The 26,558-nt window shown below is 47.8% G+C and overlaps 1 protein-coding gene across 3 annotated transcripts in view; it reads left to right on the forward strand.

Moving 5' to 3' along the window:
* Nucleotides 1-6,511: 6,511 nt before the first annotated feature.
* SLC24A3 (solute carrier family 24 member 3) overlaps nt 6,512-26,558 on the forward strand; it is a 209,137-nt gene continuing 189,090 nt past the window's right edge. For all 3 annotated transcript variants that reach the window (XM_069850350.1, XM_069850348.1, XM_069850349.1), the window contains exon 1: nt 6,512-6,694. In XM_069850350.1, coding sequence (XP_069706451.1) covers nt 6,547-6,694 — 148 coding nt within the window. In that variant the 5' untranslated portion in view covers nt 6,512-6,546. The remainder of the gene's footprint in view (nt 6,695-26,558) is intronic.

Consider the following 26,558-nt stretch of genomic DNA (forward strand, 5'->3'; position numbering starts at 1 on the left):
TACTTCAACTACACTCAACCATGACAACCCTGCCAAGAAAATGCTTAAAACATATGTATAACTAGCTAAAGCATAAGATGAAAGGGTGAAACTTTCTGTGTAGACAGAGACTTCAGCACAGGAACTGTGCTAAAAAGCCCTAGACTAAAATTGAAACCAAGGAAACCTCCTGTAATTTCTTTCGGCTCTGCCTAGACTACCTTGGATGGTTCTTCAACAGTGGGTTTGTGTGTGAAATGCAACAGCAGTAAAACTTGCTGCTTCTGCCATACAGATGCCCCAAGCTGGTCTCTGCATGGAAAGTATCACCCAGCCCTAATATCATGGTATTCCTGACCTTGCAGGTGTTTAGGTAAGGCTCCAGAGCAGATATCAAGCACTGGTGTCCAGCCCCTGCTCAGTCCTCTGAATTAACTCAGGATGCTGCCCACCAGTTGGAGATTGCTGTACCCGATAGCCTGGATTCTGGCTGTCTAATATCTACCTAAAGATGCTGCTCCACATTAATCCTAAATATTTTTCTCCAGAGTTGAAAGCTTTTTGTGAGTGTAATCTGCCAGTCCAAACAGAAGAAAATCTTTATTTGGTCTGAAGAGCAGAACTTGGCTTGGTTTGTAGGGGAAAATGCCAAGTACGCGAGGCTGTTTGCTCTCTTTGAAACAGTTACAACTGTTCCCTTAGCTCCACTAAGGCACAGCTGGCTGTCATCTTTACACATCTGTATTCTGTGATTTACACAGTTTTCTCCTGATGCTTTACGTGGTTTTATACTGTGATGAGGCTCTGGAAAGAACAGAAGCGGATCTTTCTGCCCCTCCAAGAGACAGCTCTCTGGGAACCTTTCTTAGAGTCCTTGCAAATCTAATGGGACCTCCTCTGGAGTCTGCAGCATTTCCATGGCCCTCCCAGGAGAACAGTTTACAGGGCAGCAAACAGAGATACAAGTAGTGACTTGTGGGGACTCCATATTCTTCACTAAAGCATTGCAGGATGCATCTGGGAAAGGAAGACTTCTCTTAGCACCTCTGTTCTTTTTCAGCCCCGAGGTGAGGTTTACTGCACACTTGAACACCGTCACACTGGTTAAGACTTATAAGTCTCGTTAAGTCTCTTCTGTATTAAGACTGGTTCCAACAAGAGTTTCAGCCAGGCATTCCTTTAGTTGGTATTTCTGGAAGGTACAATGCACAGGCACCAAGACACAAACTGGTACTTGTGAGAAACTGAAAGAAGAAGCAGTTTTGCTGTCCTGCAGAGACTGTAATCATGTAAGAGGAGATGTTTGTGCATCTGCTATCTCCTCTCCTCAGCCAAGCTGATGCCAAAGTCAGCTAACTAGGATTTCCTTGGTTTGGATTGCAGAAGGAACCCCAAAGAACACGTTGTGGTTCTGCCACCTGCAACCCATCTCCAACAGTCACATCATCTCTGATGTGCATCTTTGCCAACTGGCACTCAAAAAGCACTGAGATCATCAGATTTGGATTTTTCTAAGGAAGTGGAATCAGGCGGTACAGAGCTATGATCTGATGGCCTAAATGTGACATACCGTTCAAATATGAGGTGACCAAGTGGTGCACCTTAAAGAGTTCTGAAATGGTCAGAAGAGAAACAAGTGTGAAAGGAAAAAAGTGGAAGAGGTGATGTAAAGCAAGTTCTATATTCAGCAGCATGTTGGTCTCCTCTGTCCTTTCTTTAGCAGTTCTTTTTCTTTCTTGCAGAAGACTCCTATGGAAGATAAATATAAGAGCTTTTCTCTCAGAAGAGTAACATCCACAGTGATTCCCTTCCTTCTGTTTCCTTCTGCAGACAGATCAGTTCAAAGCCTGCTCCACCCACACACTCACTTATCAGTGGGAGAGAAGAGGGGAATCTCCCATCTTAGGCTCCCCAGAAATGGAACTGTTTCACAAGCCAGTACTTACTATGCTAGTAAGGAATTTGCTAAATTGCTTTGTGATTCTCAGTGGGAAATTTGTTACTAAGCTACGTAGGTTTCCCAGATATTCCCAGTCCTAATTCTCAACAGAGGGAGCTTACACCTTGTTGTCCATGAGCAGCTCTGCAATAGGATGGAAAGGAGACTTATGATGGAGGGGTGAATAATGATTTTGCAATGGCTCTCAGGGTCATATTTTTGCCCAGTTACAGACTTCAAAAGGATATTTAGATTTAAAAGGAATACTTCAAGAGTGCTGTCATAGCACTCTGTCATATCAGCAACGGAGATATTCACCACTAAACTCTTCTCACCCCAATGTTGCTTGATTGCTTTCACATGGTATTGATCAAGAGCAAGAAATGAGCCAGGCTTTCTCATACATTGTGGTGACATTGTAGTGTTTGACAGTGCTACAGGTTTCAGAGTTGTTTACCATGGGATAAACCCTGTCCTGCCAAGGGGAAGGGAGTGCTTTGTACTGGGGAAAAAAGAATAACAACCCAACCCACTTCTTCCATAGTTACATCCTAGGACAGTAGTTAACTTACTCTATTTACCATCTGGATTGGAACTGGCTCTGCCTACCTAGGGCCAAGAGGGATACCAGTGTTTCTAAAGTTGTGTGTAGGAGCATGATCAATAAATCTTTAAGAGCACTGCTGAAAACTGACATCCTGATTAAGTTCAGAATTGCAAGAAACCCTTGGAGAAGAGGTTGGAAGCTGAGTGCATAATGAAAGGCTGACCCCAGAAGGAGATGTTCTCATTATAATGAGAGTGGTTAGTAACTCATCAAAAACACTGGGAGTGATGTTTTCTTTCATTTCTGTGTCTGCGCGCAGCTAGCTATAGCAATTCTTGAATAATACTTAAGACTATAGGAACAGATCTATTTCTTCTGCTTTCTTGTTCATAGAATAATAGAATCACAGAATCCTGAGTTGGAAGTGACCCACAAGGACCATTAAGTCCAGCTCCTGTCCCTGCACAGGACAACCCAAAAATTCACACCATGTGTCTGAGGGTGTTGTCCAAAGGTTTCCCCTCTAAACCCTTAACCAACTTTGTGGCCCTCCTCTGGACATTCTCTAGTAGCTTTAGATCTTTTTTATGTTGCAGCACCCAAAACTGCACTCAGCACTCAAGGTGGGACCACACCAGTGCAGAGCAGAGTGGGACAACGACCTCCCTCAATCAACTAGCGATGCTATGCTTGATGCACCCCAGGACATGGTTGTCCCTCTTAGGTGCCAGGGCACACTGCTGGCTCACATTCATCAAATCTGAAGGTAGCTTTCCAGTCAAAAAGTGGTTTTCTGTCTTGGGCTGGTTAATATGCGGGTGTGTTTTGAAATGAGGAAGTTGGATGGCTGCTGCTGTGCCCACACTGCAAAGCCCAAGCATGCCTGTGAAGTGCCTGGTGCACCTTCAGCCAACTCGTGAGGGTTTGGGTCACCCCTGGTGTGGAAGAGCCTTCTCTTGGCAAGAGCTGGCCCCAGGCACAGTGCAAAAGGAGAAGAACTCCTTTATGTGTGTTGTGAGCACTGCTGTCAGTTGCAGAGCTGCTGAGCTGGGACGGATGAGGACCAGAAAGCTCCATGCTGCTGTCTGCGGCTTGGGTTCTTGTCAGAAGTATTTTAACTTGAAATGATGGAATGCCTGAAATATTTTTGGAGGGTTCTGTTCTGTCATTTCATCAATCTCCTTTGATTTAATTCAGCGTGTTCGCACTGAAGACAACACTGCCCATGCTTTCACACTCTCTCCTCTCGTTGATCTCAGCCAGCGCCTCTCTGCGTTACCAGCTCACTTGCTAATGCTGCTGTCAGGATGTTCACGCCGGGGGGGAGCTGGGAGGCCCGGGAAAGGTCCCAAACAGCAGCTCTGGTTTCAGGGATGCAGGATTTAAACTCCGGCTCTGCCAGAGTTTTATTCTCCTTCTTTGGTAGATATGTCATGCAACTCCAGTGCCCTTCCTGAAGAGTGGAAATAATGGTGTTTCTCCACAATTGCAGGCCCTGCACAGGCAGTTGCATGTGCACGCAATATTCTGTTTTCAGTGCAGCCAGTAGGTGTTCGCATTGATGTTGCAATAATAATTATGATTTGAAATGGTGGAGGAGGGATGAAAAGTTCAGGTCAGCACAGGTTTTTATACTGGGCAGCCCAAGCGGTGGACAGGTGAAGTGGCTGTGCAGGGGCTGTCCTGTGCCCTAGCTGGTGGCACAGCTCCTCGCCAGTGCATGAACCCAAGTGCTGGCACGGCCAGGCTGACCGGCTTGCACCCACATCCCTGCCTGGGCCTGCACCCAGAAGCGTGGTGCTTCCAGTCCTTGCCTGCTCTTGCACGGGACCAGTTTCAAGGGCAGGTGGAGTGGGCAGTTGTTCACCCAGCAAAACGGTCAGAGCAGAGTGTGAGAAAGGGGGGGAAAACCCATAAGAATACTCCAGAGTATGACTGTACAAATCATAGAATGGTTTGTGTTGGAAGGGACTTTAAAGATAATCCGTTTCCAACCCCTTTGCTGTGGGTAGGGACACCTTCCACTGTATCACATTGCTTAAAGCCCCATCCAACCTGGCCTTGAACACCTCCAGGGATGGGCCAGACATGACTTCTCAGGACAACCTGGGCCAGTGCCTCACCAGACTCATAGTAACAAATTTCTACCTAGTATCTCATCTAAATCTACCCTCTTTCAGCTTAAAATTGTTCCCCTTCATCCTATCCCTGCACTCCCTAATAAAGAATCCCTCCTCAGCTTTCCCGTAGTCCCCTTTCAGTACTGGCAGGCTGCTGTAAGGTCTCCCCAGAGTCTTCTCTTCTCTAGGCTAAGCAAACCCAACTCTCTCAGCCTGTCCTTGTATGGGAGTTGCTCCAGCCCTCTGATCATCTTCATGGCCTCCTGTGGACTCACTAACAGGTTCATGTCCTTGCTGTGCTGAAGACTCCAGAACTAAGTGCAGGACTCCAGGTGAGGTGTCATGAGAGTAGAATAGAGGGGCAGAATCCCTTTCCTCAACCTGCCGGTCACACTTCTTTGGAGGCAGACCATGATACAGATGCCTTTCTGGGCTGCACAAACACATTGCCAGCTCATGGAATGCAAAGGAGCTGCAGCAAGGGCTGCCTTCTCTTCAGAGCGGGGAATCACTGGAGAGAGCGGATGGAACACTGGATTGTTCAGGGTTTTTTTTTAGACACTTTAGAGCAGGTTTTAAACCAGATGATGATACTGAAATTCACCATTTGCCTCAGGAGAAGCAAGGGCTGCAGTTGTAGCTGTGGAAGGTCTGGCACCTGTGGCAGTGCCCGGTAGGGTTTGATGGAATGATGGCCACAGAGCATGAGGCCAGCAGAAGCCTGTGCTGGCAACCAAAGCACATGTGTGTGGATTCTCTTGTGTTCATCCCTCCTATGGTTGACCCTGTGCACGAATCACAGTGTCCTGTGCCTGGAACAGCTAGGACCACCTCTTCTAGGGTTGACCCATGCCCGGTACACGCAGAACCACCTCCCCTGTGGCTCACCGTGAGCAGTACATGCAGGACAACCTCTCCTAGGGCTGACCCGTGCCAGGTACACGCAGGACCACCTCTCCTAAGGCTCACACGTGTGTGGTACATGCAGAACCAGCTCTCCTAGGGCTCACCTGTGTGTGGTACATGCAGAACCACCTCTCCTAGGGCTGACCCGTGTGTGGTACATGCAGAACCACCTCTCCTAGGGCTCACCTGTGTGTGGTACATGCAGGACAACCTCTCCTAGGGCTGACCCGTGCCAGGTACACTCAGGACCACCTCTCCTAGGGCTCACACATGCCTGGTACACTCAGAACCACTGCTCCTAAGGCTCAGCTGTGTGTGGTTCACGCAGAACCACCTCTCCTAGGGCTCACCTGTGTGTGGTACATGCAGGACAACCTCTCCTAGGGCTGACCCGTGTGTGGTACATGCAGAACCACCTCTCCTAGGGCTCACCTGTGTGTGGTACATGCAGAACCACCTCTCCTAGGGCTCATCTGTGTGTGGTACATGCAGGACAACCTCTCCTAGGGCTGACCCGTGCCAGGTACACTCAGGACCACCTCTCCTAGGGCTCACACATGCCTGGTACACTCAGAACCACTGCTCCTAAGGCTCACTATGAGCAGTACACGCAGGGCCCCCTCTCCTCGGGCTGACCCGTGCCAGGTACGCTCAGTATCACCTCTCCTAGGGCTGACCCGTGCCCGGCACACGCATCTCCCCTCTCCGGGGGCGGAGGGCAGCAGCCCCGGGAAGGGCCACCCGCGCCGTGCGGGTCCGGGGCAGCCCACGGCGGGCGACTCCAGCTCTCCGCCCTTTCTCTCCGCCCAGGAAGCCGCCCCGGACGCTCGGCGACGGGGAGCGGGGCTCGGGAGGGTGGGAGCCGGGGGGCGGAGGGGGGGCCGTCCGGGAAGTTTCGTCCCCCATCCCTCCCGCCGCATCCCCCGGTCCCTCCCCGCCCGGCTGGGCGCTGCCGCTGCCCGCGCCGCTGCGCAGGGGCGGGCGGGGGCGGCGCTGCGGCGCCCCGGCTGGGCTCGGCGCGGCTCGGCGCGGCTCGCGGGAGCGGAGCGGCCGCGATGGGCGCCTCGGCGGTGGCGGCGGAGCAGCAGCAGCCGGAGCGGAGGAGGAGGAGGAGGAGGCGGCGCGGGGAGCTGCTGCGGGGGCAGCTGGGCGCCCTGGCCGCCCTGGCCCTGCTGCTGGCCGGCTGCGCGGCGGGTCGAGGCGGTGAGTCTGAGCTCGGGGGGCGCTCGGAGGGGGCGCTGGGGGGGGGGGGGGGGGGCAGGTCGGGGTCACCTGCGCGGAGCCGAGCCCTCCCGGGAGCCGGGGATGGGGAGGTGAAGCCCGCGGAGGCTCCTCCGTAGCGGGGGGTCCGAGCCCTCCCCGCACCGGGGAGCCCCCGGCAGAGGAGAGGAGAGAAACTTTGCGGGACGAGGAGCTGGGAGGCCGTCCCCGGGCAGCCCCGGGGTAGCCGGGCTCGGCGGAGCGGGTCCGTCCTGCATCCCGCGGGAGAGATGCCGGGATGCGCTCCCTCCCCGCCCGCCGGTACCTGGGGGCCGGGGCGGGGGCGTCCCCTCTCTCGCCCGGCTTGAACGCGTTCCCCGTGCCCCCCGCTAAAGGAAAAGAGATTTTTGGAAGGGTGACACTCGGTTTTGGGTGTCGAGTGGCCGTCTCCGGCTTCGTTTTGCAACAGCCGCACGGAGAGGGTGATAGCGAGCGATTTATATTTTGCATTGCAAATATGTGAGTGTAAGCAGAATTTACGCAAGGCTTATTTTGCTTTAAGTGAAGGAGAGCGTACCCCTCCGTGACTTGAATTTGCTTTTTAAGTAAACAGATGTGTCTTAAGGGTTTCGCGGTGTCCAGCATGGTGTAAGGAATGCTCTGATGTTTAGGAAAGAGCACAAACAGCAGCAAAGACTTGATCACAGTTTTTCTTATGGACTATAGCAGTGTTTGAGTGGATTTTTAAGGTTTGGGACTTTCATGTCCTAAATTAAGCAAGTTTTCTTTTTCTTTATGCACGTGTTCTGTAAGTTAAGCTTGTTTGTCATGACCACGGTGATTACTTCTGAGGAGTAAGTCTAGGAGAAAGATGTGAGTATCGTTGTAAGTAAACAGGGGTGTATGTGTGTACTTAAGTACGTTTACGTCTACCCACACAGTATACTTGGATGTGGGATGCTAATAGCAGTCCTTCTTTTACATAAACTCCAGAGACTGCAGGGGAGAAGGTGTTTCCTCTAGTGTCCTCTGCCTCTCTGCCAGTGGGGCCAGACCTGTGGTCTCTTTCCACTTTTTGTTGGTGTGAAACTGAGCTGTCTCCAGCCTGTTCTCCAGGGGAGCAGACTGGCTGCTTGCTTCTTGCCTTTGCCACATGATAATACATTAAAGGCAAATTTCAGACCTATTTCAAACAGGACACGGCGTGCACCCTTCTCTCTAAAGGGTAGTGGTGTTTTCCGCCCTGTGTTTTGCTCTCCTTGAACACGATTTTCCTGCCGATGTGGAAGGGAGCTCTGTCCACTGAGTAAAGGTGGCACAGCAAAAGTCCGTGCCACAGATTAATTTCTCTGTGCTTTGCTTGAATTGCTCAGTGTTCCCCAGTTCGCATTGCTAACTTTTGTCAGGGCTCTTACCGTTCAGCTTCAGTTCAAGGTAGTGTCTCACGTTGTCTGTGATCAGAGTTAGCTTAAAATGAGTCTGAGAGATGAAAAATAGTGTTTGGCACAATAGATGTGGCACCCTGTGTGTCTGCTGCCACGCAGAGCCAGGAGCGACAATGAGAAGAATTGTTTCACAGGTGGAAATTTTCCACAGTGCCCACTGCATCCACTGCCTCTTCATGGGGCCTTAGTGACTGAGCTCCCTTGGGAACCTCACTTACAGCTAATAGTCTGACGCTCTCTGCAGTTTGTTTCTGTTGTGATTAGATGGGAGGTGGGAAGATGTGTTTCAATTTAACGATTTAAATATTTTTCCCATGTAAAAACATGTGGTTTAAGATTAAACACAAACTTTTGACGGGACTGCTGTGCCTTTATGTTAGATGGCATCTCCTTTTGTACTGCTCGAGTTGGATGGCAGGAGGCAGCAGCTGTGCCCTGTGCTTCTAGAGCAGTTCCTGCTAGCAAGGAGATGTGGGTTTCGGAGTAAGGAACGGAGAGCTTTTGCTTGGCAGTGTGCACTGCTGGTGTGCAGCTCCTTGATGCCAGTGAGACCAGTGGTGATGTAAAGCTGGGCATAGGCTTCATTGAGGTGCAGTGGGGATAGAGGAGTGACTGCTGCTCCTGTAGAGCCTTTGCATCGAGGTTCAATCCAGCCCAGCAACCCTAAGCTTGGATTACCTTTTTAGGTAATTCGTTCTCACTTTTAATGCTGCTGTTTTTCTTATTCAGCCCCCTTCCCCTCAGCCACCATCTCTGTGTAGGCTGAGGGGGCCATGGCCTGGATCCAGAGGAGCACGGCTTTTGGAGTCATGGATGATCTCTGTCTCCAGAGAGGCACAAGGTGCCAAAGCCCCAGTTAGAGGGTGTACATACTTGTGTGTGCCCACAAGAAATAGGCTAAAGCACTTTCTGAAGAGGCAGGTAACCACAGCATTTCATAGATAAGCTGTCTGTAGTAGGTGACAATACAGAATAGGGCACAAGATCTGGTTTTCTGTTCTGGTGGCTCCCGCTGCTTTTCTGAGTGACTTAGACATTATGCCTTGTTTGACTGCATCCCTAAAACAAGGCTTCCTTTTTACGTTGCTTTGAGATCTCCTGATGCTAGGTGATACACAACGGCAAACTGGTATAATATCATGATGCTTATATGGGGGTCATTCCAAAGATCTTTATGTTGACAAGTCTCAGGCTTTCAAAAATGTATACAGTGCAAATGAAGAAGTAATCCAAGTTCACAAAGTCTATCCAAGCAAGGAACGTACAGCTGGGGTGCCTCTTTCTCTCTTCTGAGCAGTGTAAGTCCATGGTTATGCTTTGACATCAAGGAAGTCACGCTGATTAATAAGAAGTATAACTGATAACAAGCACAGCTCTGCAGACCTAAAAAAGAGCTGCCAACTACTGGACTGCCATGTGGTTTTTGGTCTGCTGAAGGGGACTCGAGGTGAAGGAAAGCTATAGAAACATCTCATTAGCTTGAACAGGATCAGTCGCTTCCAAAACTCTGCTTGACTGCCATCCTTGCAGAAAGAGCCAAATAAAGCAAGAAGTTTGCCGTTTTTTTTCCAACTTTTTCTTTCCTGCCTCCCCTTATCAGTCTGACTCTTCAATTCTCTCTCATAAAGGGAGGAAGGAGTAGAGAAGAGTAACTCCTTCCTTGTATGAGACCATCTTCTAAATGGTGGTGATTCAGGTTTTTCAGGGAAGGCTTCTGAGTCAGGCCACTTACTAGTTTGCTGTCATGGATAGCAAAAATAGCAGGGGCATCTATCAGTGGGTTTTTTCTTTTCTTCTTTCTTTGTGCGTGTGTGTTTTTGGCTGGATGGTAAGCAAAAGCTAGGTTTGATTCTGCAACCCTTACTCATGGGGATGGGCACATCCAAGCAAATGGAGTTGCCTGTGTGATTCAAGTGTGGAAGGTTTAGTTTGCTTTTAAGTCTTGTTTTAACTTGACAGCAGTGGAATATTCAGAATGGTGGAGCAGGGCCTGCCAGGTGCATTTTGACTAGCTCTGAGACTTACTCCAAATCCAAAGCTCAGGCTCTTCTTACAGGACTGATACTTGCCTGATCCTTCTTCTGCACTGCAGGGGGTGGAGAGCATCCATGCCATGAAAACACACAGAAAACCTCTAAGAAGTCCTAGGTGATGTGGCAGGAGATGGGGTGCAAAGATCTCGGCGTGCCCACTGTGCACCCTTGCGCTAGTTGGAAGAGCTCACAAGGCTGGAATGAACCATGTAGGCTGTTTCCTCCTGACTGCTTTGTCACAGGCTCTGCCTCAAAGGGCTTTTCCTTACAGATCTTCTTACTGCCAAAATAGTCTTGAAGAACCTTGGTGTGACAGATCCTGGTCCTCTAGCTGGGAATTAAGTGAAAACTCCCTGATTTCGTTTGAATGTTTTAGTTTGTGCAAACCAAGAAACCCAAACCGAACTTTAGAGGTCATGCAATGAAAGCACAAAAGCAGTTGTTTTCCTCACCTCTTCAGTGAAGCGTAATCCTAGCTTCGCTGAGAGTAATCCTAGCCCAGATGTAATGCTGCAATCGTTGGACCCCTGGATATGGGAATTTACCCTCATAAACTAGGGAGAGGCATCAGGCCAGAGTGTGGTATGTGACCTCTTTGGCAGGGAGCTTGTTTGGCCTTGCAATAAATTTATTCAGTACTTGTTCAAGGTCCTGCACCAACAGACGACTGAGTGAAGTCTTCTACTGACAGCTTACAGCTCGGGAAGCGGCAGGGGTGAGGCATGCTGTTGTGCTTGGAAGGAACATGGGGAAACATGCTTAAAAATGCACTTAACTTTCAGTATCTGCTTATGGTAGTGACAGAGCAGGGCTTGTACGCCTTGCCATGAATTTGTGCTTGCTTCAGGGTCTCCCTGAAGAACCACCTTAAAAATGTCCAGATCTCCATGCTTCTAAGTGTTTGGAGTCTGCTTAATTAAAAAGTTATGGAAGTGCTGGGATGTCTGCCAGGCTTGCCACTTTGCCAAAATTGGGTGTCTGAGGTGAACTGTTACACGCCACCTAAAAGTCACAGGACCTCAGTCCTCAGAATGTGAGTGCAGGATGCTTGGGAGTTCCAGCTTCGGCAGGGCATGAAGGTAAAAGGTTGCCCAGCTGTTCATAAACAGAGCGAACACAAGACTGTGGGATGGTGAATAGCAGAAAAACTCAACAGTTATTATTTCTTTAGTGCCCATTGAGGGAAAGTAGGCTTGTGGTTCCATATCTGCCTAACTGTAAGTGCTCAGTCTTGCCCTGTCTGTTGCTTGTGACGGCTCCTTCCCTCTTTGCCTCCTTTTGCACGGGCTCTGGCATTTTGGTGGCCCTTAGCTGAGTCTTTTTAGCCATCTAATACAGCAGAAAAACTAGCCCAGGATAAATAGAGGAATTTTTCTGCCAAACTAGCAGACTAAAATGGCTTGTTGAGGGGTCTTAGAAAGCCATGGCTGAACAGAGAACCCTTGAGTGGTGGCTGTGGTCAGAATGACAGAGCTTATGGGTGAGGTGGGCAGGATCTGGTGGTTTTGTCTAAGCCCTTTTTTGGTAGTTTGCTCCTGCTACAAATCTTAAGTGGTCCTTAATGTTGAGAAGGCTGGTTGGTCACGCTGTCCATTTTTGGTCAAAGGAAAGGCTGTGTCATATATTCATATGGTAGGTGATCATGGCTGTGGCCTCGTGGGAGCGAGGCTATGAACAGAAATCTGCCCCGAGATGGGAGAGGGTCGTTAAGCCAGTGCTGCAACTGGAAAACTACTCTCACCCCTGGAGCTGACCCTGCTTCTAAGCGTTATAGTCTGCCCCAGGGCATGTTTCTCTATTTTGTCTCTGTCATTCTCTCTTCAAATTGATAAATTGATGGCAGCTCTATGGTACCTAGGAAAATAATCTTTTTTTTTTTTTTAAATTACTTCTTGTTTCCATGCCTTTGAGGTGATTTAAGTTACCCTTTCTAGCTTTCCTGTCCACACAGAAGCATAGAAAATTTAGTTTTCATACAGCCTTCCCTGAGATAAGACTTGAAGAAAAGAGCCAGGTTTCATGAAACCTGTCACTGAAAACTTTGGAGTTTGGGTTTTTTCAAGTGCAAACCACATGGGGTTCATTGAGCATAGAGCCTGAGGGGTGCATCTTGTTGCCATTACTTAGAAGCCAGTGCAATTTCTTCAGGCAGTTTCTGCAAAAATACAGGTTTCTTCTGCAGGCACAGTGATCGGCTGCACTGCCATGGGAGGTGGGGCTGTGCTTTGCCACCTATTCTGAGGAACACCACTTTTCACAGCCTCCAGCTAGGCACTTGAGTTGGAGAGGTGCAGTTTTTTGCCAAAAAAAATTGGGGATGTCGTTGCTTTTTCCAGCCTTGTCTTCCATGCCTCTAGACCAGCATTTATGCATGGGATTGTTCAGCCTGGAGAAGAGGAAACTCCAGGGAGACCTTATAGCAGCATTCCAATACGTAAAGGGGGCCTACAGGAAAGCTGGGGAGAGGCTCTTTATAAGGCTTCAGGGATAGGACAAGGGGGACCAGGTTTAAGCCAAAAGAGGGGAGATTTAGATGAGATACTAGGAAGAAGTATTTTTCCTGTGAGAGTGGTGAGGCACTGGCACAGGTTGCCCAGAGAAGCTGTGGATTCTCCATCGCTAGAGGCGTTCAAGACCAGGTTGGATGAGGCTTTGAGCAACCTGATGCAGTGAAAGGTGTCCCTGCCCAAGGCAGGGGAGTTGGAACTGGATGGGCTTTAAGGCCCCTTCCAACCCAAAGCATTTTATGATTCTGTAATTTTAGAAAGTGATGGGGATTTTCAGAAACTTTGTTCTGCTCTAGGTTTTACCTTTAATATCACCATGAGTCAAGTCAGACTGATGCCAAGAGCTGTTGGTAACCTCATTGTAATTTTTTACCGCTGTTGTGGCTTTATGGGAAGAAGCAGTATGCCCAGGTGTGGGAAGGATGTTTATAGTCTTGCTACTTTAATCATTGTGTCCTGTAGACATGGTCTCCGAAGAATAACGTTGCAGAGTGAGTAAATCTTTGTGGCTGCTCTGCATTACTCACAGCATCAAAGAAAGGGAAATCCCGTGAAAATGAAAGTGGTAAATGTGTGTAATTCACAGCTTATGAGTGGATTCTTGGCTGACCCTAAAGGGATGAAGGTGTTTTACCTCCTCCTCTCTGTGGAATCATTGCTGGACTGTTAGACTCTCCTGCAGCTCTGAACAGCCTGCCCTTGTGTTATTTACTGCCAAGGGCATCCTGACTCGGGAGTTTGCAGTTAGCTACTTGAAACCCCTAAGGGACAGTTCCATCTCCTTTTATCTTGTCTCCCAGCAAAGTTTACGTTGTCTTTTCTTGCATTGTCTTCCACTGAAGGTCAAGTCTCCACAGCAGTCAGAAAAGTGCCTGTTCAGACGAGACTTAGATCTTATTTTATCAGCTTGGAAATCGATAGCAGTGAACTGCCTTGATATGGGGATGGTCGTGGGATGACCCCACTGTACATGGGGATTTTGAGGGTGCCGAGGACTCCATTGCTTTGGCAGTGGAGCTAATTACATCAAAAGAACATCTGTAGTTGTGTAAGTCATCAAATATATGCAGTCGATGTGTTTGTACCTCAGCACAGGTGGATTTCAGCTTAACACTCAGATTTAAAAGTAAAGTCTCTAGATGTCAAGCTTTTCTTTTTGTATAGGCTGAGAAAACTCTTGAAACAAGGGGATATCTCAGTATGTTTGGCTGTTGGGGGTTAAGGAAGGAAAGGGAGCAGGATGGGACATTTTATCCAGCAACAAGGGCTGATGAATAGAAGCCCATGGTAACTGGAGACAATCCCAGGCTGCATTAAAAGTTGAAGCCTGATGTGCACTGAAGATGTTTAAGCTGAATTTTTTGGTGGCATCCGTGAGATTAGGAGCGCTGCGCAAGGGCTCCAGGGAGAAGTCCTGTGTCTTGTTCTCCTGAAGAAAGGGAGACATTGAAGAGGAGTCCAGATGTGGTGTCCAGGGAGAAGGCTGTGTGGGACAGTACTTGCTGGGACTTTATTTGCCTTTTATGGACTTTCTTGGCTAACATGGGCTGCTAAAGAGATGGGATTGAATGTTATCTGCCTATAAGCCTTGCGTGTGGGAAGCAGATGGTCCTCAAGTCTTCTTTGGGGCCTGGAAACGGCCTTGCAGGCTCAGAGGAGAGGGGACTGGGAGCATGGCTCCTGTCATATCTGCTGGCTCACGCCATCCTCTAACACAGCTCTGCAGGCTGCCAGGTTGCGGATGCTGTGTTGGTGGATGTGAGCGTATGCACAGGAAAGGGAACATACCTTTCTTTGCAGAAAAAACACTACTATGCAGAAGGGAGTGTCAAAACTGGTTTGGAGGCACAGATTTCGTTGTTTTGAAACATTCCTTTGCTGAGCTGTGAGCCGAGCAGCTGTGCTAAGTGGCTGAGATTCAGAGTCTGGTCTGACCTTTCTATACCTCCAGTAGTGTGTGCAGTACTTTGGCTAACAGCCATGTTTGTGTGTCCATAGGCAGTTGGACCATGATCCAGGGGCAAGTGCTTGACTTGCAGCGTGTGAAGTAATGCTGTTGACTTCAAGTGGGCTCGTGTGTGTGTACAAGGTTAACCAGATCCTTCCTCACTCAAACTGTTCCTCAATCTGTGGCCTTTTCAGAGGAAATGAGGCGAGGAAGCAAATCCTCGAATTATATAGTAGGGAGACTGAGACGTGAGCAGATTTTGCAGGATTCTCCCAGCACAGGAATGGCAGAGCCCTAGATGGAATGCAGGTCATAGAATCATGGAATTATAGAAGGATAGAATGGTTTGAATTGGAAAGTACCCCGAAGATCTTCCAGTTCCAACCCTCCCTGACTTGGGCAGGGAGACGTTCCACTGCATCACACTGCTCAAAGCCACATCCAGCCTGGCCTTGAACACCTCCAGGGACAGTGCATCCATGATTTCTCTGGGCAACCTGTGCCAGTGCCTCATCACCCTTACAGAAAAAAAATTATTCCTAATATCTAACCTAAATCAGCCCTCTTGCAGCTTAAAACCATTTCCTCTTGTCCCATCCCTGCATTCCCTGATAAAGAGCCCCTCCCCAACTTTCCTGTAGGCCATTGTAGGTCTGCATATGGGTTTATGCATCAGTCTACAGTGTGCTGACGTGTCCTGACGTGGGAAGTCTCCTGTGGCCCTGTGATGGCTGAGGGATAAAAAGCATGCAGCCAGGGCGTTCTCTGCAAGCACAGTTTATCTCATCTGCTGTGATGGTAGAAGGGGAGAAAGACATGTTTGGATGGTGCTGACTGTGCCGTTCTAAAGAAACCTTTGATATGCTAAGGCTTCTCCTTGGTGCTTGCTCCTACAGCAGGCATCACCTATCAAATGAGAACTGCAAACACATTTTGGTAGCTCAATTAGGAAAGAGCCTGCTGAAGTCCAGGAGGAGAATCTTTTTGATATGCAAGCCAAAAACATGCTAACTGAACTACAAACAACTGAAGGGTCTGCTATTAAAATAATTCTCATTTGGAGTTAGACTCAGCTGTTTTTTTTTCCCTAAGATGGCCAGAACATCCTGTAACATAAAGCAGGAAGAGAAACAAGCCTTACATGGACATTCCTTTCTCCACTGAGAAGATCTGCCTTCCAATTCTCGGTGCACTTCTCTGTGATAGTTGATACGTATTTTGGTGCCAGCTCAGAAGGAAGAATGGGACAGAAAGAAACTCTCTTAAATCAACACTGCATGTGCTGAGGCAGTGCAACAGTTCATTTCAGGGAAAACAAGAACATAAGCCATGTCAGTTGACATTGCACACAACGATGTATGCTAAAAGGCTCATAGCATTTGATGTCCGTTTTTAGAATTGTAGAATGGCTTGAGTTGGAAAGGACCTCTAAGATCATCCAGTTCCAATCCCACTACCATGGGCAGCATCAGGTTGCATTCACTGCATCAAGTTGCTCAAAGCCTCATCCAGCCTGGCCTCCAACACCTTCAGGGATGGGGCATCCACAACTTCTCTGGGAAACCTGTGCAGGTGCCTCACCACCTCCACAGGAAGACATTTCTTCCTAATACCTAATCTAAATCTGCCCTCTTTCAGCTTAAAACCGGTCCCCCTTGTCCTATCCCTGCACTCCTTGATAAAGAGCCCCTACCTAGCTCTCTTGTAGCCCCTTTCAGCACTGGAAGGCTGCTCTAAAGTCTCCCCAGAGCGTTCTCTTCTCTAGGCTGAACAGCCCAAACTCTCCAGCCTGTCCTTGTATGGGAGGTGCTCCAGCCTTTGGATCATCTTTGTGGCCTCCTCTGTACTCACTATAATAGATCCATGTCCTTCCTGTGCTGAGAACTGAATGCAGGGCTACAGGTGAGATCTCAGGAGAATACAGTAAGTATGTATGATGTGCCACTTCACAGGGTGGTAGCAAGTAGAAAAGAGTTGTTAAATGCCTTCCTTTCATGCTCAGCAAGTTCAGTAAAGGAGCTGGTGGGGATTCTGGCCATGATCCTACTTGGTGTACATGTTCTGCTCCCTTCTCTGCAGAAGGGCGCTGTTGTGCTGCTGCAGGGGTTGGGACAGAGTATGCTGTAGAGCCCTGAAGTCAACAGCCTTACCAAACTGAAAACAGCCGGAAAACACTTCATTGATGGGGTGGCATAAAGTCCTCTCAGGGGTGTAGGCTGCTGGACGGATGGATGGACTGAGCCCGTGGCGTAACCAACATACAGCACTATGGTTAAGATATTTTGACTGAGCACAGGTTTTGCATCTCAGGTCTCGGTGAGCAGAAGCCAGTCTGCCACAATTTTGGGTGTAATGGCTAGTGCTGGGATTCTCACAAGCTCTGTTGTGAAAACTGAGCCGAAAAGTCCTTTGTCCCGTAGAGCTTCCTTCCAACCCAGCAAACTGTCGTATATATTATATATTGCTTGTTCATGATAGGCTTGTTCAGCTGGTTCCATCAGTTGTGCTCATGGTAAGGCATTGGTTGCTGTGGACTCCTCCTCAGAAAGCAGTATAGTTGGAGGGGAGGGAGGAGGAGAAGAGGCCTTACTTAAAAAAACCCCTTGAGTTAATTTTGCTGCTGACAAAGTGAAATAAATTGAGTTTCATTTTCTTTGGATTTATTCTTGCACTAAATCAGAGAAGGCAACAAATCAAGATTGTTCAGAAGTAGAGGAGTTTTCCAAGAGTGTAACTGATTAATGTAAATGTCTCTTGAGTCAAGAAAAACAATCCAAAGGGAGTTTGCAGGAGTGCTGTCTTGCTGTTGCTCAGTGTTGGGAGATGGTCTGTGTGTTTCAGGGAGAAGGCCTATGGACCTGGGAAATGTGAGGAGCCGTCCTCATATGGACACATCTCCCACTGGGGCTAGACCTGCAGAGGCAGAGATGATGCTGTGTCTGTGGTGAGGGAGACCTGTAAGAGCACTTACTTGAGAGGTACTTTCCTAAAGATTTCTGCTGGGAATGAGTGGCTGTGTGCAGTCATTTGTCCAAGTGCTGCCTTCCAAGGTGTCTGTGCCACACACCAGACCAAGCTGTGGACACCCCATGGCCTGGTGGTGCCCCATGAAGCAACACAACCTACTGGCTTCCTTCCTCTCCCAGATTTCCCAGGCTTCAGGTGTTTGGTGAGACAAAATACATTTATTATGGATAGCAGTGCCCCAGGCTGGTTGGTGTTAGATGAGACTAAGGAGGAGCCCTGAGGCTTGTGCTGTTGGGGAAGCAGTGGGTGCTGCTATGGCACAAGAGACAGGAGTTGCATCTGGCTACATGTCTGGCTGGCTGGACTTTGCCAGCCTGGCCCAGGTTGCAGTGGGGACGATGGCTGGAAGTCAGGCTGGACCACAGATGTGGATCAGGACCTGGTGGCAGGACTAGCCTGAGGGTCGCATCAGTGTATGTTATCCACGGAGGTAAATTAACCTTAAAGTGGGAAACTTTGCCCACAGGCAGAAGAAAGTCTTTCTGAAACAAGGTAGTTTCTTCCTAGGATGGATCTTGATGAATGAATTGGTCATATTTCATCTTTATTTAGACGCTCTCTGGAGTTTCCAGGTCTTAGGAGCTTCCTGTGATGAAAGCACAAGATCTAGTGACCTCCAAGCCCCTCCTGGAATCCAGCATTCCTGCAGGAGGGTATCAAGCGTTTGGCTTCTCAATGCAATGAGGAAGCACTCTGCAGTGCCACTGGTGATGATAAGTTGAGAGAGAAATTTGAGAAGACTTTGGAATGACAGTGAAACTTAGAAGAATGAAAAAAAACCTGTCAGTCACCCTCCATTACAGTGTGCTAAAGTTAAAATCCCTAGGGATTTTGCATCAGCTAATGCGTAACATTGTAAATGAAAAAACCAGCATTGGTGGTTTTGTTTTTAAAGCCTTTATCATGAGGCTATTTTTTAAAAAACTAATAAAGGCTTTTTTGTTTCATTATAGTGAAAAATATGTATTTTCCAAGGGAAGCCCAAGTTCTTTTAGTCCTGCTACCTGTCACTTAGGTGCACATTTCCAAATCATCTCAAGAGCAGTTGGCAGTGCTGTTTGGATAGGGAGGCTGTGGACTCCGAGGACTGTAGGACTGGAGTCTCAAATTGTTTAAATTGACTTTGGTGGCACAGTGCCAGCCAGCACCAGCTGAGAATCTGGACAGAACAACTTGTCCAAGGTCACCTCACGGGCTAAGAGCAGAGCAGTGAATTAAAACCCGGGTCTGCAGAGTCTCACTTTAGGGTAAATAAGGAACACATACTGCTTCTTGGAGGGTCCAGCCATTCTTCAAGCCTTATAAAGGAAGGGCAGTGTCAAACACTTGATTCTGGTATGGTGTGGAGTACTGCCCTTTTCTGCCAGTATCCGTGGTTAAAAATAGAAGCTTTTTTTCCCCCTGTAGTATTATTTGTTGCCTTAAGGAAATACTTTGGAAAGTTCTGTTTGGGATTTTACTAGAAAGATGCCCTTCCTCTGTGTGAATGAGGGACTAAGGTGGGCTGGGACAGGCTAATTTCTCAGAGGAGAAAGGTTGAGGTGCAGCCAAACTGCACGTGGCTGGTACCTGTTTGGGCTTGTGTCTGCCTTTGCGTCTGTCTTTCAGCAGGTAGGGAAACATTCCCCAGGTGAAAAGAGTAGGAGTGTAGTATGCAGTTGGGATAGGGAGTGCATTCACAGCACCTGCTTGTAGGGACAGGCTGCATTTTCACTGTGATCTGCAAAGGAGTCTCTACAAACATCAGTCAAGGCTTAATACGGAAACCACCCTTTGAAGTGTTTCAGAAGGTTCGTATGCTAATATCACCCTGCCAGTACATTTAAGGGCCAGTCTAAAATCTGCTGAAGCCAATAACAGTTTTCTCTATTGACTGCAAGGGTGACAGATCCTATTCTTTGAGTCCTCACTTGGTTTTGGAATGGGGTTTTCATTAAATTCTTTTTGAGGATGAGCGTGCCATGTTTTTTCTCTGCTCTCCATGTTTCTCAGTATTGAGATGTCATTATAGACCGCTATCTTCCTTGTGCTGTTTTCTCCATAGGGGAAAAGGAAAGATCAGAAAAGACAGGGCTGTTCCAGCTTTGGCCATCTGGAGTAGTGTATTCCTTAAGGTCTGTTTGGTCAGGCTTGCATCAGTGTTTTGCAGCAGACCTCTACACCATTGCAGCAGCCAACCTGTGATGCCCACTCTGCCCCTGAGGCAGAACAGAGGGAGCCCGTGGCAGCTTGGGCACTCTAACCCTGGGGCACTAGGAAAGTTCTCTGTTGAGTTGTGTCCCTTCATTCAAGAGCTGACCCATGTGCTCAGCACCAGAGAACTTGTGATTGCTGTGTTTGACCAGAAGGCAAACTCCTCATAAGTATGAGATTTCTCCGTATGGTTGCCAAACACAGGAGTTAGTTCTGGTAAGCCAATGAAGTTGCACAAAAGATGAGTATTAATGATGACTGTATTTTTTTCCCTGTACGTTACTGGGGCTTCTCAGGAAAGAGCTGAAACTAGTGTTTCCACATTTACGGAGAGTTTCCCACATGATCTAACATGTGGGAATCGACGAGGTGCTTCCTTTTTGTGTGTAGAGATTCTTTTTTTTCTTTACAACCCCCCCCCCCTTTTTCCCTTTATTTTCCCAACCCTTGAAGAGTTTTTCCAATAGCCATCATGTTGGTGTGGATGTGGGAGGCAGAATAGGAGGACTTCATTAAGATGCAGGCTTTGATGGAGGGAGTCCCACAGCCGATTTCTTCATCTTGGACTGTGAAAAGTGACCCTAATGGTACAACACAGACTCAAACAAGCTAGCTGTGTTTTCCCTGCCACGTTAAATGGCTGTTACAGTGCCTATATCCTCCCCAGGGGCAGTGGGGAGCTGGCATCCATGTGCTAAGATGAGTTTGGGCTTTACAGCCAGATTTGTCTGCAGGAATGAAGGGCTAGCTTTCAGCTGGAAGAGGAAAGGACAAGGGACTACCTGAGATGGCTCAGTGGTGACACCTGTTGACTGAGAGAATGGCTGTGCCTGCAGTTTGAGGTTAAGAGGACAGTGGGAGGAGGCAGGAAAAAACAAGGTATTTTGGAGTGATAAGCCTTGGCTTGTAAAGTCATTGTTAAAGAGAACAGAGGGGGCAGTGTCTTGTGGTCAATTTTTCTTTAGAAGAAGAACCTGTGGTGGGATGGAAGCTGCAGCAGGACATATCTTAATGTTTTCTAAACATTACAGACAAAGTTGGCAATTTTACTGTGGCTGATGCAAATGTGCCTGTCTCCAGTTCTGCAATTCCCATGCCTTTGTCCCTGTCTTTCCTGATTACCAGATGTATTTCTAGATATGTTTACTTGCTTCAAATAAATATAAAAAAGAGATATCCTGGGGCTTCTGTATTTATTTGTCTGTAATTAAGGTAAGATTAATTGCTTAAAAATGTTTTTAAGGGCCTGTTATGAGATCAGCGGATAGTAGCATGGAATAAAATGCATAATGAATACATTATGTTATAAATAATGGACACAGCCAGTGCACAGGCATCCCTGAAAGGTAATAGCTCCTTCAATATTTAATTAAGTGGGTACCATAGGGAAAACACTCTATGTCACTAAGGTAATTTTCATCCTGGCTTTAGTGACACTTGGATCAGTCTGAATGAGGGCAGAAACCTGCATGCAGCTGAGACCCTTGGTAGGCACAGTTCATGGTAATCGCAGGGAAATGTTTGTTGGCTGGAGAACTGGTGGCAAGGGATAATGTTGAGGGTTGATGCTGGTAGCACCTGGAAAATTTACTGGAACTAGTGCTGTGCTCATTTTCTTAAGATGGAGTTGCCGATCTAGCAGCATGGGAAGTGCTTCTGTCTACTTTGTAGAAGAACCAGGGAGGTGATTCTCCCCTCTACTCTGCTTTTGTAAGACCTCACCTGGAGTACTGCATTCATTTCTGGAGTCCTTAGCAAAGGAAGGATCTGTTGAGCGAGTCCACAGGAGGCCACAATGATCTGAGCGCAGGAGCACCTCCTTTAGTAGGACAGGCTGAGAAAGTTGGACTTGTTTAGCCTAGAGAAGAAAAGGCTCTGGGGAGACTTTAAAGCAGCTTTCCAGTACTTACAGGAGGCCTACAGGAAAGCTGGGGAGAGTCTCTTGACCAGGGAGTGCAGAAATAGGACAAGGGTGAACAGTTTTAAGCTGAAAGAAGGTGTATTTAGATTAAATATTAGGAAGATTTTTTTTTCCTTTGAAGTTGGTGAGGCACTGTCACAGGTTGCCCAGAGAAGTTGTGGATGCTCCGTCTGAGGAGGTGTTGGAGGCCAGGCTGGATGGAGCTTTGAGCAACCTGATGCAGTGGAAGGGGCCTCTGCCCATGGCAGGGGGGTTGGAACTGGATGATCTCTTCCAACCCAGACCATTCTATGATTCTGTGATGTTCTTTCCTGCTCTTGAAGCCTATTTGCCTGTGGTTAGCCTACACCAGACCCACTTGCTATCCAGTGGCAGAGAGCAGAGTTGAGTGAAGGGGCACAAGCACCCTGAAACACCTAAACTGCTGTGTGTGTGGTGCAAGCCTACACAGCTTTTCTTCAGCTCCTCATTGTGGTTCTTTCTGCGGCTTTTCCTATCTGGCCTTAATTTTAGCCCCACACGCTGGGAATGAAAGAGATTCATTAGTGTAAGGAAATCGGTTTCACAGGGAAGAAGGCACAGCATCAGTGATAAGGCCAGCAGCTGCCCTTCAGTGTGCTCTTATCTCTGATATACGCTGAGTCTTGTGGGTTTTCTGAACAGATAGAGCAAACGGGGAACTATTGCCCATCTGCAAGGCCTAATCTCACACCTGTGTCCCCAGCTGCTCATTTCTCATTTCATTACAGTTTATCCCCCATTTTTATACTGCAGGGTTATATACAGACTGAGAGGGTTGGAGTTGTTCAGCCTGGAGAAGAGGAGGCTGCAGGGAGACTTTAGAGCAGCCTTCTAGCTAGCCCCTGAAAAGGGGCTACAGGAAAGGTGGAGAGGTGCTCTTTATCTGGGAGTGCAGGGATACGATGAGGGGTAGTGGTGTTAAACAAAGGGCGGGTAGATTTAGACTGGATATAAAGAAGAATTTTTTTACAATGAGGGTGCTGAAACACTGGTACAGGTTGCCCAGGGAGGTAGTGCAGGCACTGATCTGGTTAAAGATGTCCCTGTTCCTGCAGGGAGGTTGGACTGGATGACCTGTAAAGGTCCCTTCCAACCCAAAGTGTTCTATGCTTCCAGCTCCACTGCAATTTTACCTGCACCAGTGTAGCAGGTAGTTAAATGAGACGCCGTAGTGCAAGGATTGGGAGAGTTGTGAAAACTGCAAAAGTCCAACCTGCCCTCCTGTGTCTCTCTCCAGGTATCTCAGTGGTGTTTCCTCTTTGTATTTCCTTGTCTGAGTATCAGTGAGTTCTCCTGAATTTTCGTAGCATGTAAGGAGTGGAAATCCAGATTCAGTATCATTTCTGAGTTAAATATCAGAGCCTGTGTATTCTCTGGGGCTGAGATCTTGTCTCTGTGTTGCAAACCTAGCATGTTTCCAGCACTATGGAAGCAGTAAATAATAATGATTAAACCAGTAACAGTTACAGATTTATGTAGTGTCTTTGCAGGGAAACACAAGAGGAGAAGTGTTGTAAGGCAAAGGGAAGGGAGAAGTAGTCTTTTTAACTTGAAAAACATGTTTGTATTGGAATTGGACACAAAAGCTCCCTTTTCAGTCTTGCTTGTTTATTTTTTTCAAGATCTATTTTTTCTTTATCTTTTGTGGAGAAAAGCATGGAAAAAAAACCCTTTCTGCTCTTTTGTGATGGATCCCCTATCATCAGAGCATTCTGGTATTTAGGAGCCAGACTAGGAGCCAGGGCTTATGACAGTCTTCCTTTTTTTCCTTTTTATTCTTTACTGAGAGGGGTGGCTTATTTTTAGTGCTTGCAGTGCTCAGCTCACTAGAGGGACACAGCAGGCATGTTCCATCCATCATCCGTGGGAGGGTCATGTTCACCAGGGGAATAGGCTTCTCGCCTGCTCTTCGTGTTTCTCTGATGTGCTCCATTTCTGGCTGTTTGTTCCTTCTCTGAGCCCCAGTGAGCTGAGGCAGCACAAGGGCTGTGTCCTTTCGGGATAGCCAAGCTCCAGGCTTCCAGCTTCTCCAGCCTTGCCGCTGTGGTGCAGAGGCTGAGGAAGCAACTGTGAGCCTGGCTGGTGGGGGAAGTATGTGTAGGAGCTGATTCTGCACAGATTCTGCCTTTCCTCATCTGAGGAATTGACCTTGTCATGCCATGGGTGGCTTTACACCCTTAGGACTGGTATCCTGAGCCATTTATTGTCTGTTCAGGTAGGGACAATTGCCAAAATAGCTCCTTGTTCCTTGTTCACAGCTGAGAAAGGGCATGTCTTTCTGGGGTGCAGGGTAGCCCAGCCACTGCCTCCACGTCCCTCTCCGCAGGGAGGTTGTCAACATAGCCTGGAGATCCGCGCTGCCCGCGGCACTGGCCATGCGGGCTGGGACTCAGGTGCATTTGGCTGTGGACTGTGCAGAGGCTGCTGCCCTCTGGTACCTTCTCAGGAAACACCGATTTTGGATTCAGGTTCGCCAGCAGATGCAGGCTGGTCTTTTTTGGGTTTCCCTTCCAGCCTTGGCGTGCCACTGGTCGCACTGATCATCAGGTGGAGGAAGCAAATGCAAAGGCTTGCAGGGTAAATTTAATGCTGATTGTGCAGGCAAAGCTACAAGGGTGACACTTTTAATATATTTTAGAATTTAACTGGGGAGAAGTCACAGTTTTTTTTTCTTTTTTGGGGGAGCAGAGGGAAAAGCTGTGATGTCCCGGTATGTCTTTATAATATTTTCAGACTAAATTTATTTCTGCAGAATTATATTTAGCTAAAAGTGTAAAAGAGGACAAACCAAAATAAAATACTTTATTCCAGATTGACTAAAACGTTTTGTCTGACCCAAAACCGTCTTTCCTCCCACCACGTCATCTCTGAGTTAGGAGAGAAAGACATAAATGTAGGGGAAGGAGCACTCCTAAAGAAACAAACAAACAAAAACTAAATAAAAACCTAAGTATTTTACCCCATCATATGGGTTTGGAATGCAACTCATTTTTCACTGCTTTTTAACAGGTAGATTGCAGAGAATTATGCTCCTACTGCAACACATTCCCCAAATCCTCCAAGGAACAGGGATCTGTTTGACAACAGTGAGGATCTCAATTAGTGGTGTTTCAGCCTTGTGAAGCCTTGATTTCCAGGTTCAGGCAGCCACAGGATCTTGGAACTGTATAAAAGGTAGCACTGTTACTGATGAAAAATGAATGTTAGGTTATTTTTAATTCATTGTTGCTAATTTTTTTCCTTGCTGTCAACCATGAAGGAAGAAAGTGCTGATCTGCAAGTTTGATACGGTAGCCATGAATAACCTGGGTGACTTGTGCAACACCTATAACACACTCTTATTGCTGTGATTCTTGCCCTTTGTTTCTTTGCTTCTGCTTTGAAGTCAGAGGGACCTTTTCTGTTGCTTCATTGCTCTATCCAAAGCCTGTGTTTTGGACAAGTGGCCTAAGGAAATTTAGAAGAGGACTTTTGGATTACCAGGAGCAGGGAGGCTGGTAAGTGGAATTGAGGAGGCTGCTGGCACGAGGAGGAAGGAGAGAGAGAGTTTTAGTGAAAAGCAGAAACAGTAGAGTAGCCCTGGAGAGAAGGACTTGAGGGTGCTGGTAGATGAGAAGTTCAACATGAGCTAGAAAAATGCACTTGCAGCACAGAAAGCCAACTGTCCTGGGCTGCCTCCAAAGAAATGTGACCAGCCGGTCAGAGGGGATTCTGCCCCTCTACTCTGCTCTCGTGACGCCTCACCTGGAGTCCTGTGTTCAGTTCTGGATTCCTCAGCACAGGAAGGATGTGGAGCTGTTAGAGTGAGTCCAGAGGAGGCCACAAAGATGATCCAAGGGCTGGAGCGCCTCCCATACAAGGACAGGCTGAGAGAGTTGGGCTTGTTCAGTGTGGAGAAGTCTCCAGGGAGACCTTAGAGCAGCCTTCCGGTACTTAAAGGGGACTTGCTGGAAAGCTGGAGATGGGCTCTTTATCAGGGAGTGCAGGGATAGGATGAGGGGGAATGGTTTGAATCTCAAAGAGGGAAGATTTAAATGAGATACTAGGAAGAAATTTGTGGCTGTAATTGTGGTGAGACACTGGCCCAGGTTCCCCAGAGAAGTTGTGGATGCCCCATCCCTGGAGGTGAAGGCTGGGTTGGATGGGACTTCGAGCAACTTGATCCAGTGGAAGGTGTCCCTGCCTATGGCAGGTGGGTTGGATCTGGATGAGCTTCAAGGTCCATTCCAACCCAAACCATTCTGTGATTCAATGAAAGAGCAAGGAGTCCGAATACATTCTGGGATTGCCTAGTGTCCCTTGCAGGGAGTGGGGCAAGGACTGTGGCTGAGATGGGATGCTTGGGAAGGAATTTGGATCAGGGAGAGACACTGTCCTGAGGACATATTAGGGTGGGAAGATTTGTTGCTCATCTTTTATGCCTCTGCAAACTTACTCTCTTTTATTAAGGGAAGAAGAAGTGCTGGTATCTACAATAGGGTAATGCAAAGATACTGCTTCATCTACCCCTGAAATTCACCTCTACGATAGCCACAGAAGCAGCGGGAGGCAAAAGTAGAGTTTGCTGGCCAGCGTTAGGAAATTCTCGCATTTTTGGAATGTCACAGGGCAGAAGAAACAGGCAGAAGCTCTGTCAGGAAAGATGTACTGTACCAGGGAGCAGTGGAAATCATGCCTGGCAGTCAGCAGCTGCCAAGCAGCAGAGATAATATCAACAGTGTCCAGACCTTCCATTTGTAACAGGTGAAATGTTAATGAAATGAGAGTGCCAG

The sequence above is a fragment of the Phaenicophaeus curvirostris genome, chromosome 2, assembly GCF_032191515.1.
Source record: "Phaenicophaeus curvirostris isolate KB17595 chromosome 2, BPBGC_Pcur_1.0, whole genome shotgun sequence".
In the NCBI taxonomy this organism is placed as follows: domain Eukaryota; kingdom Metazoa; phylum Chordata; class Aves; order Cuculiformes; family Cuculidae; genus Phaenicophaeus; species Phaenicophaeus curvirostris.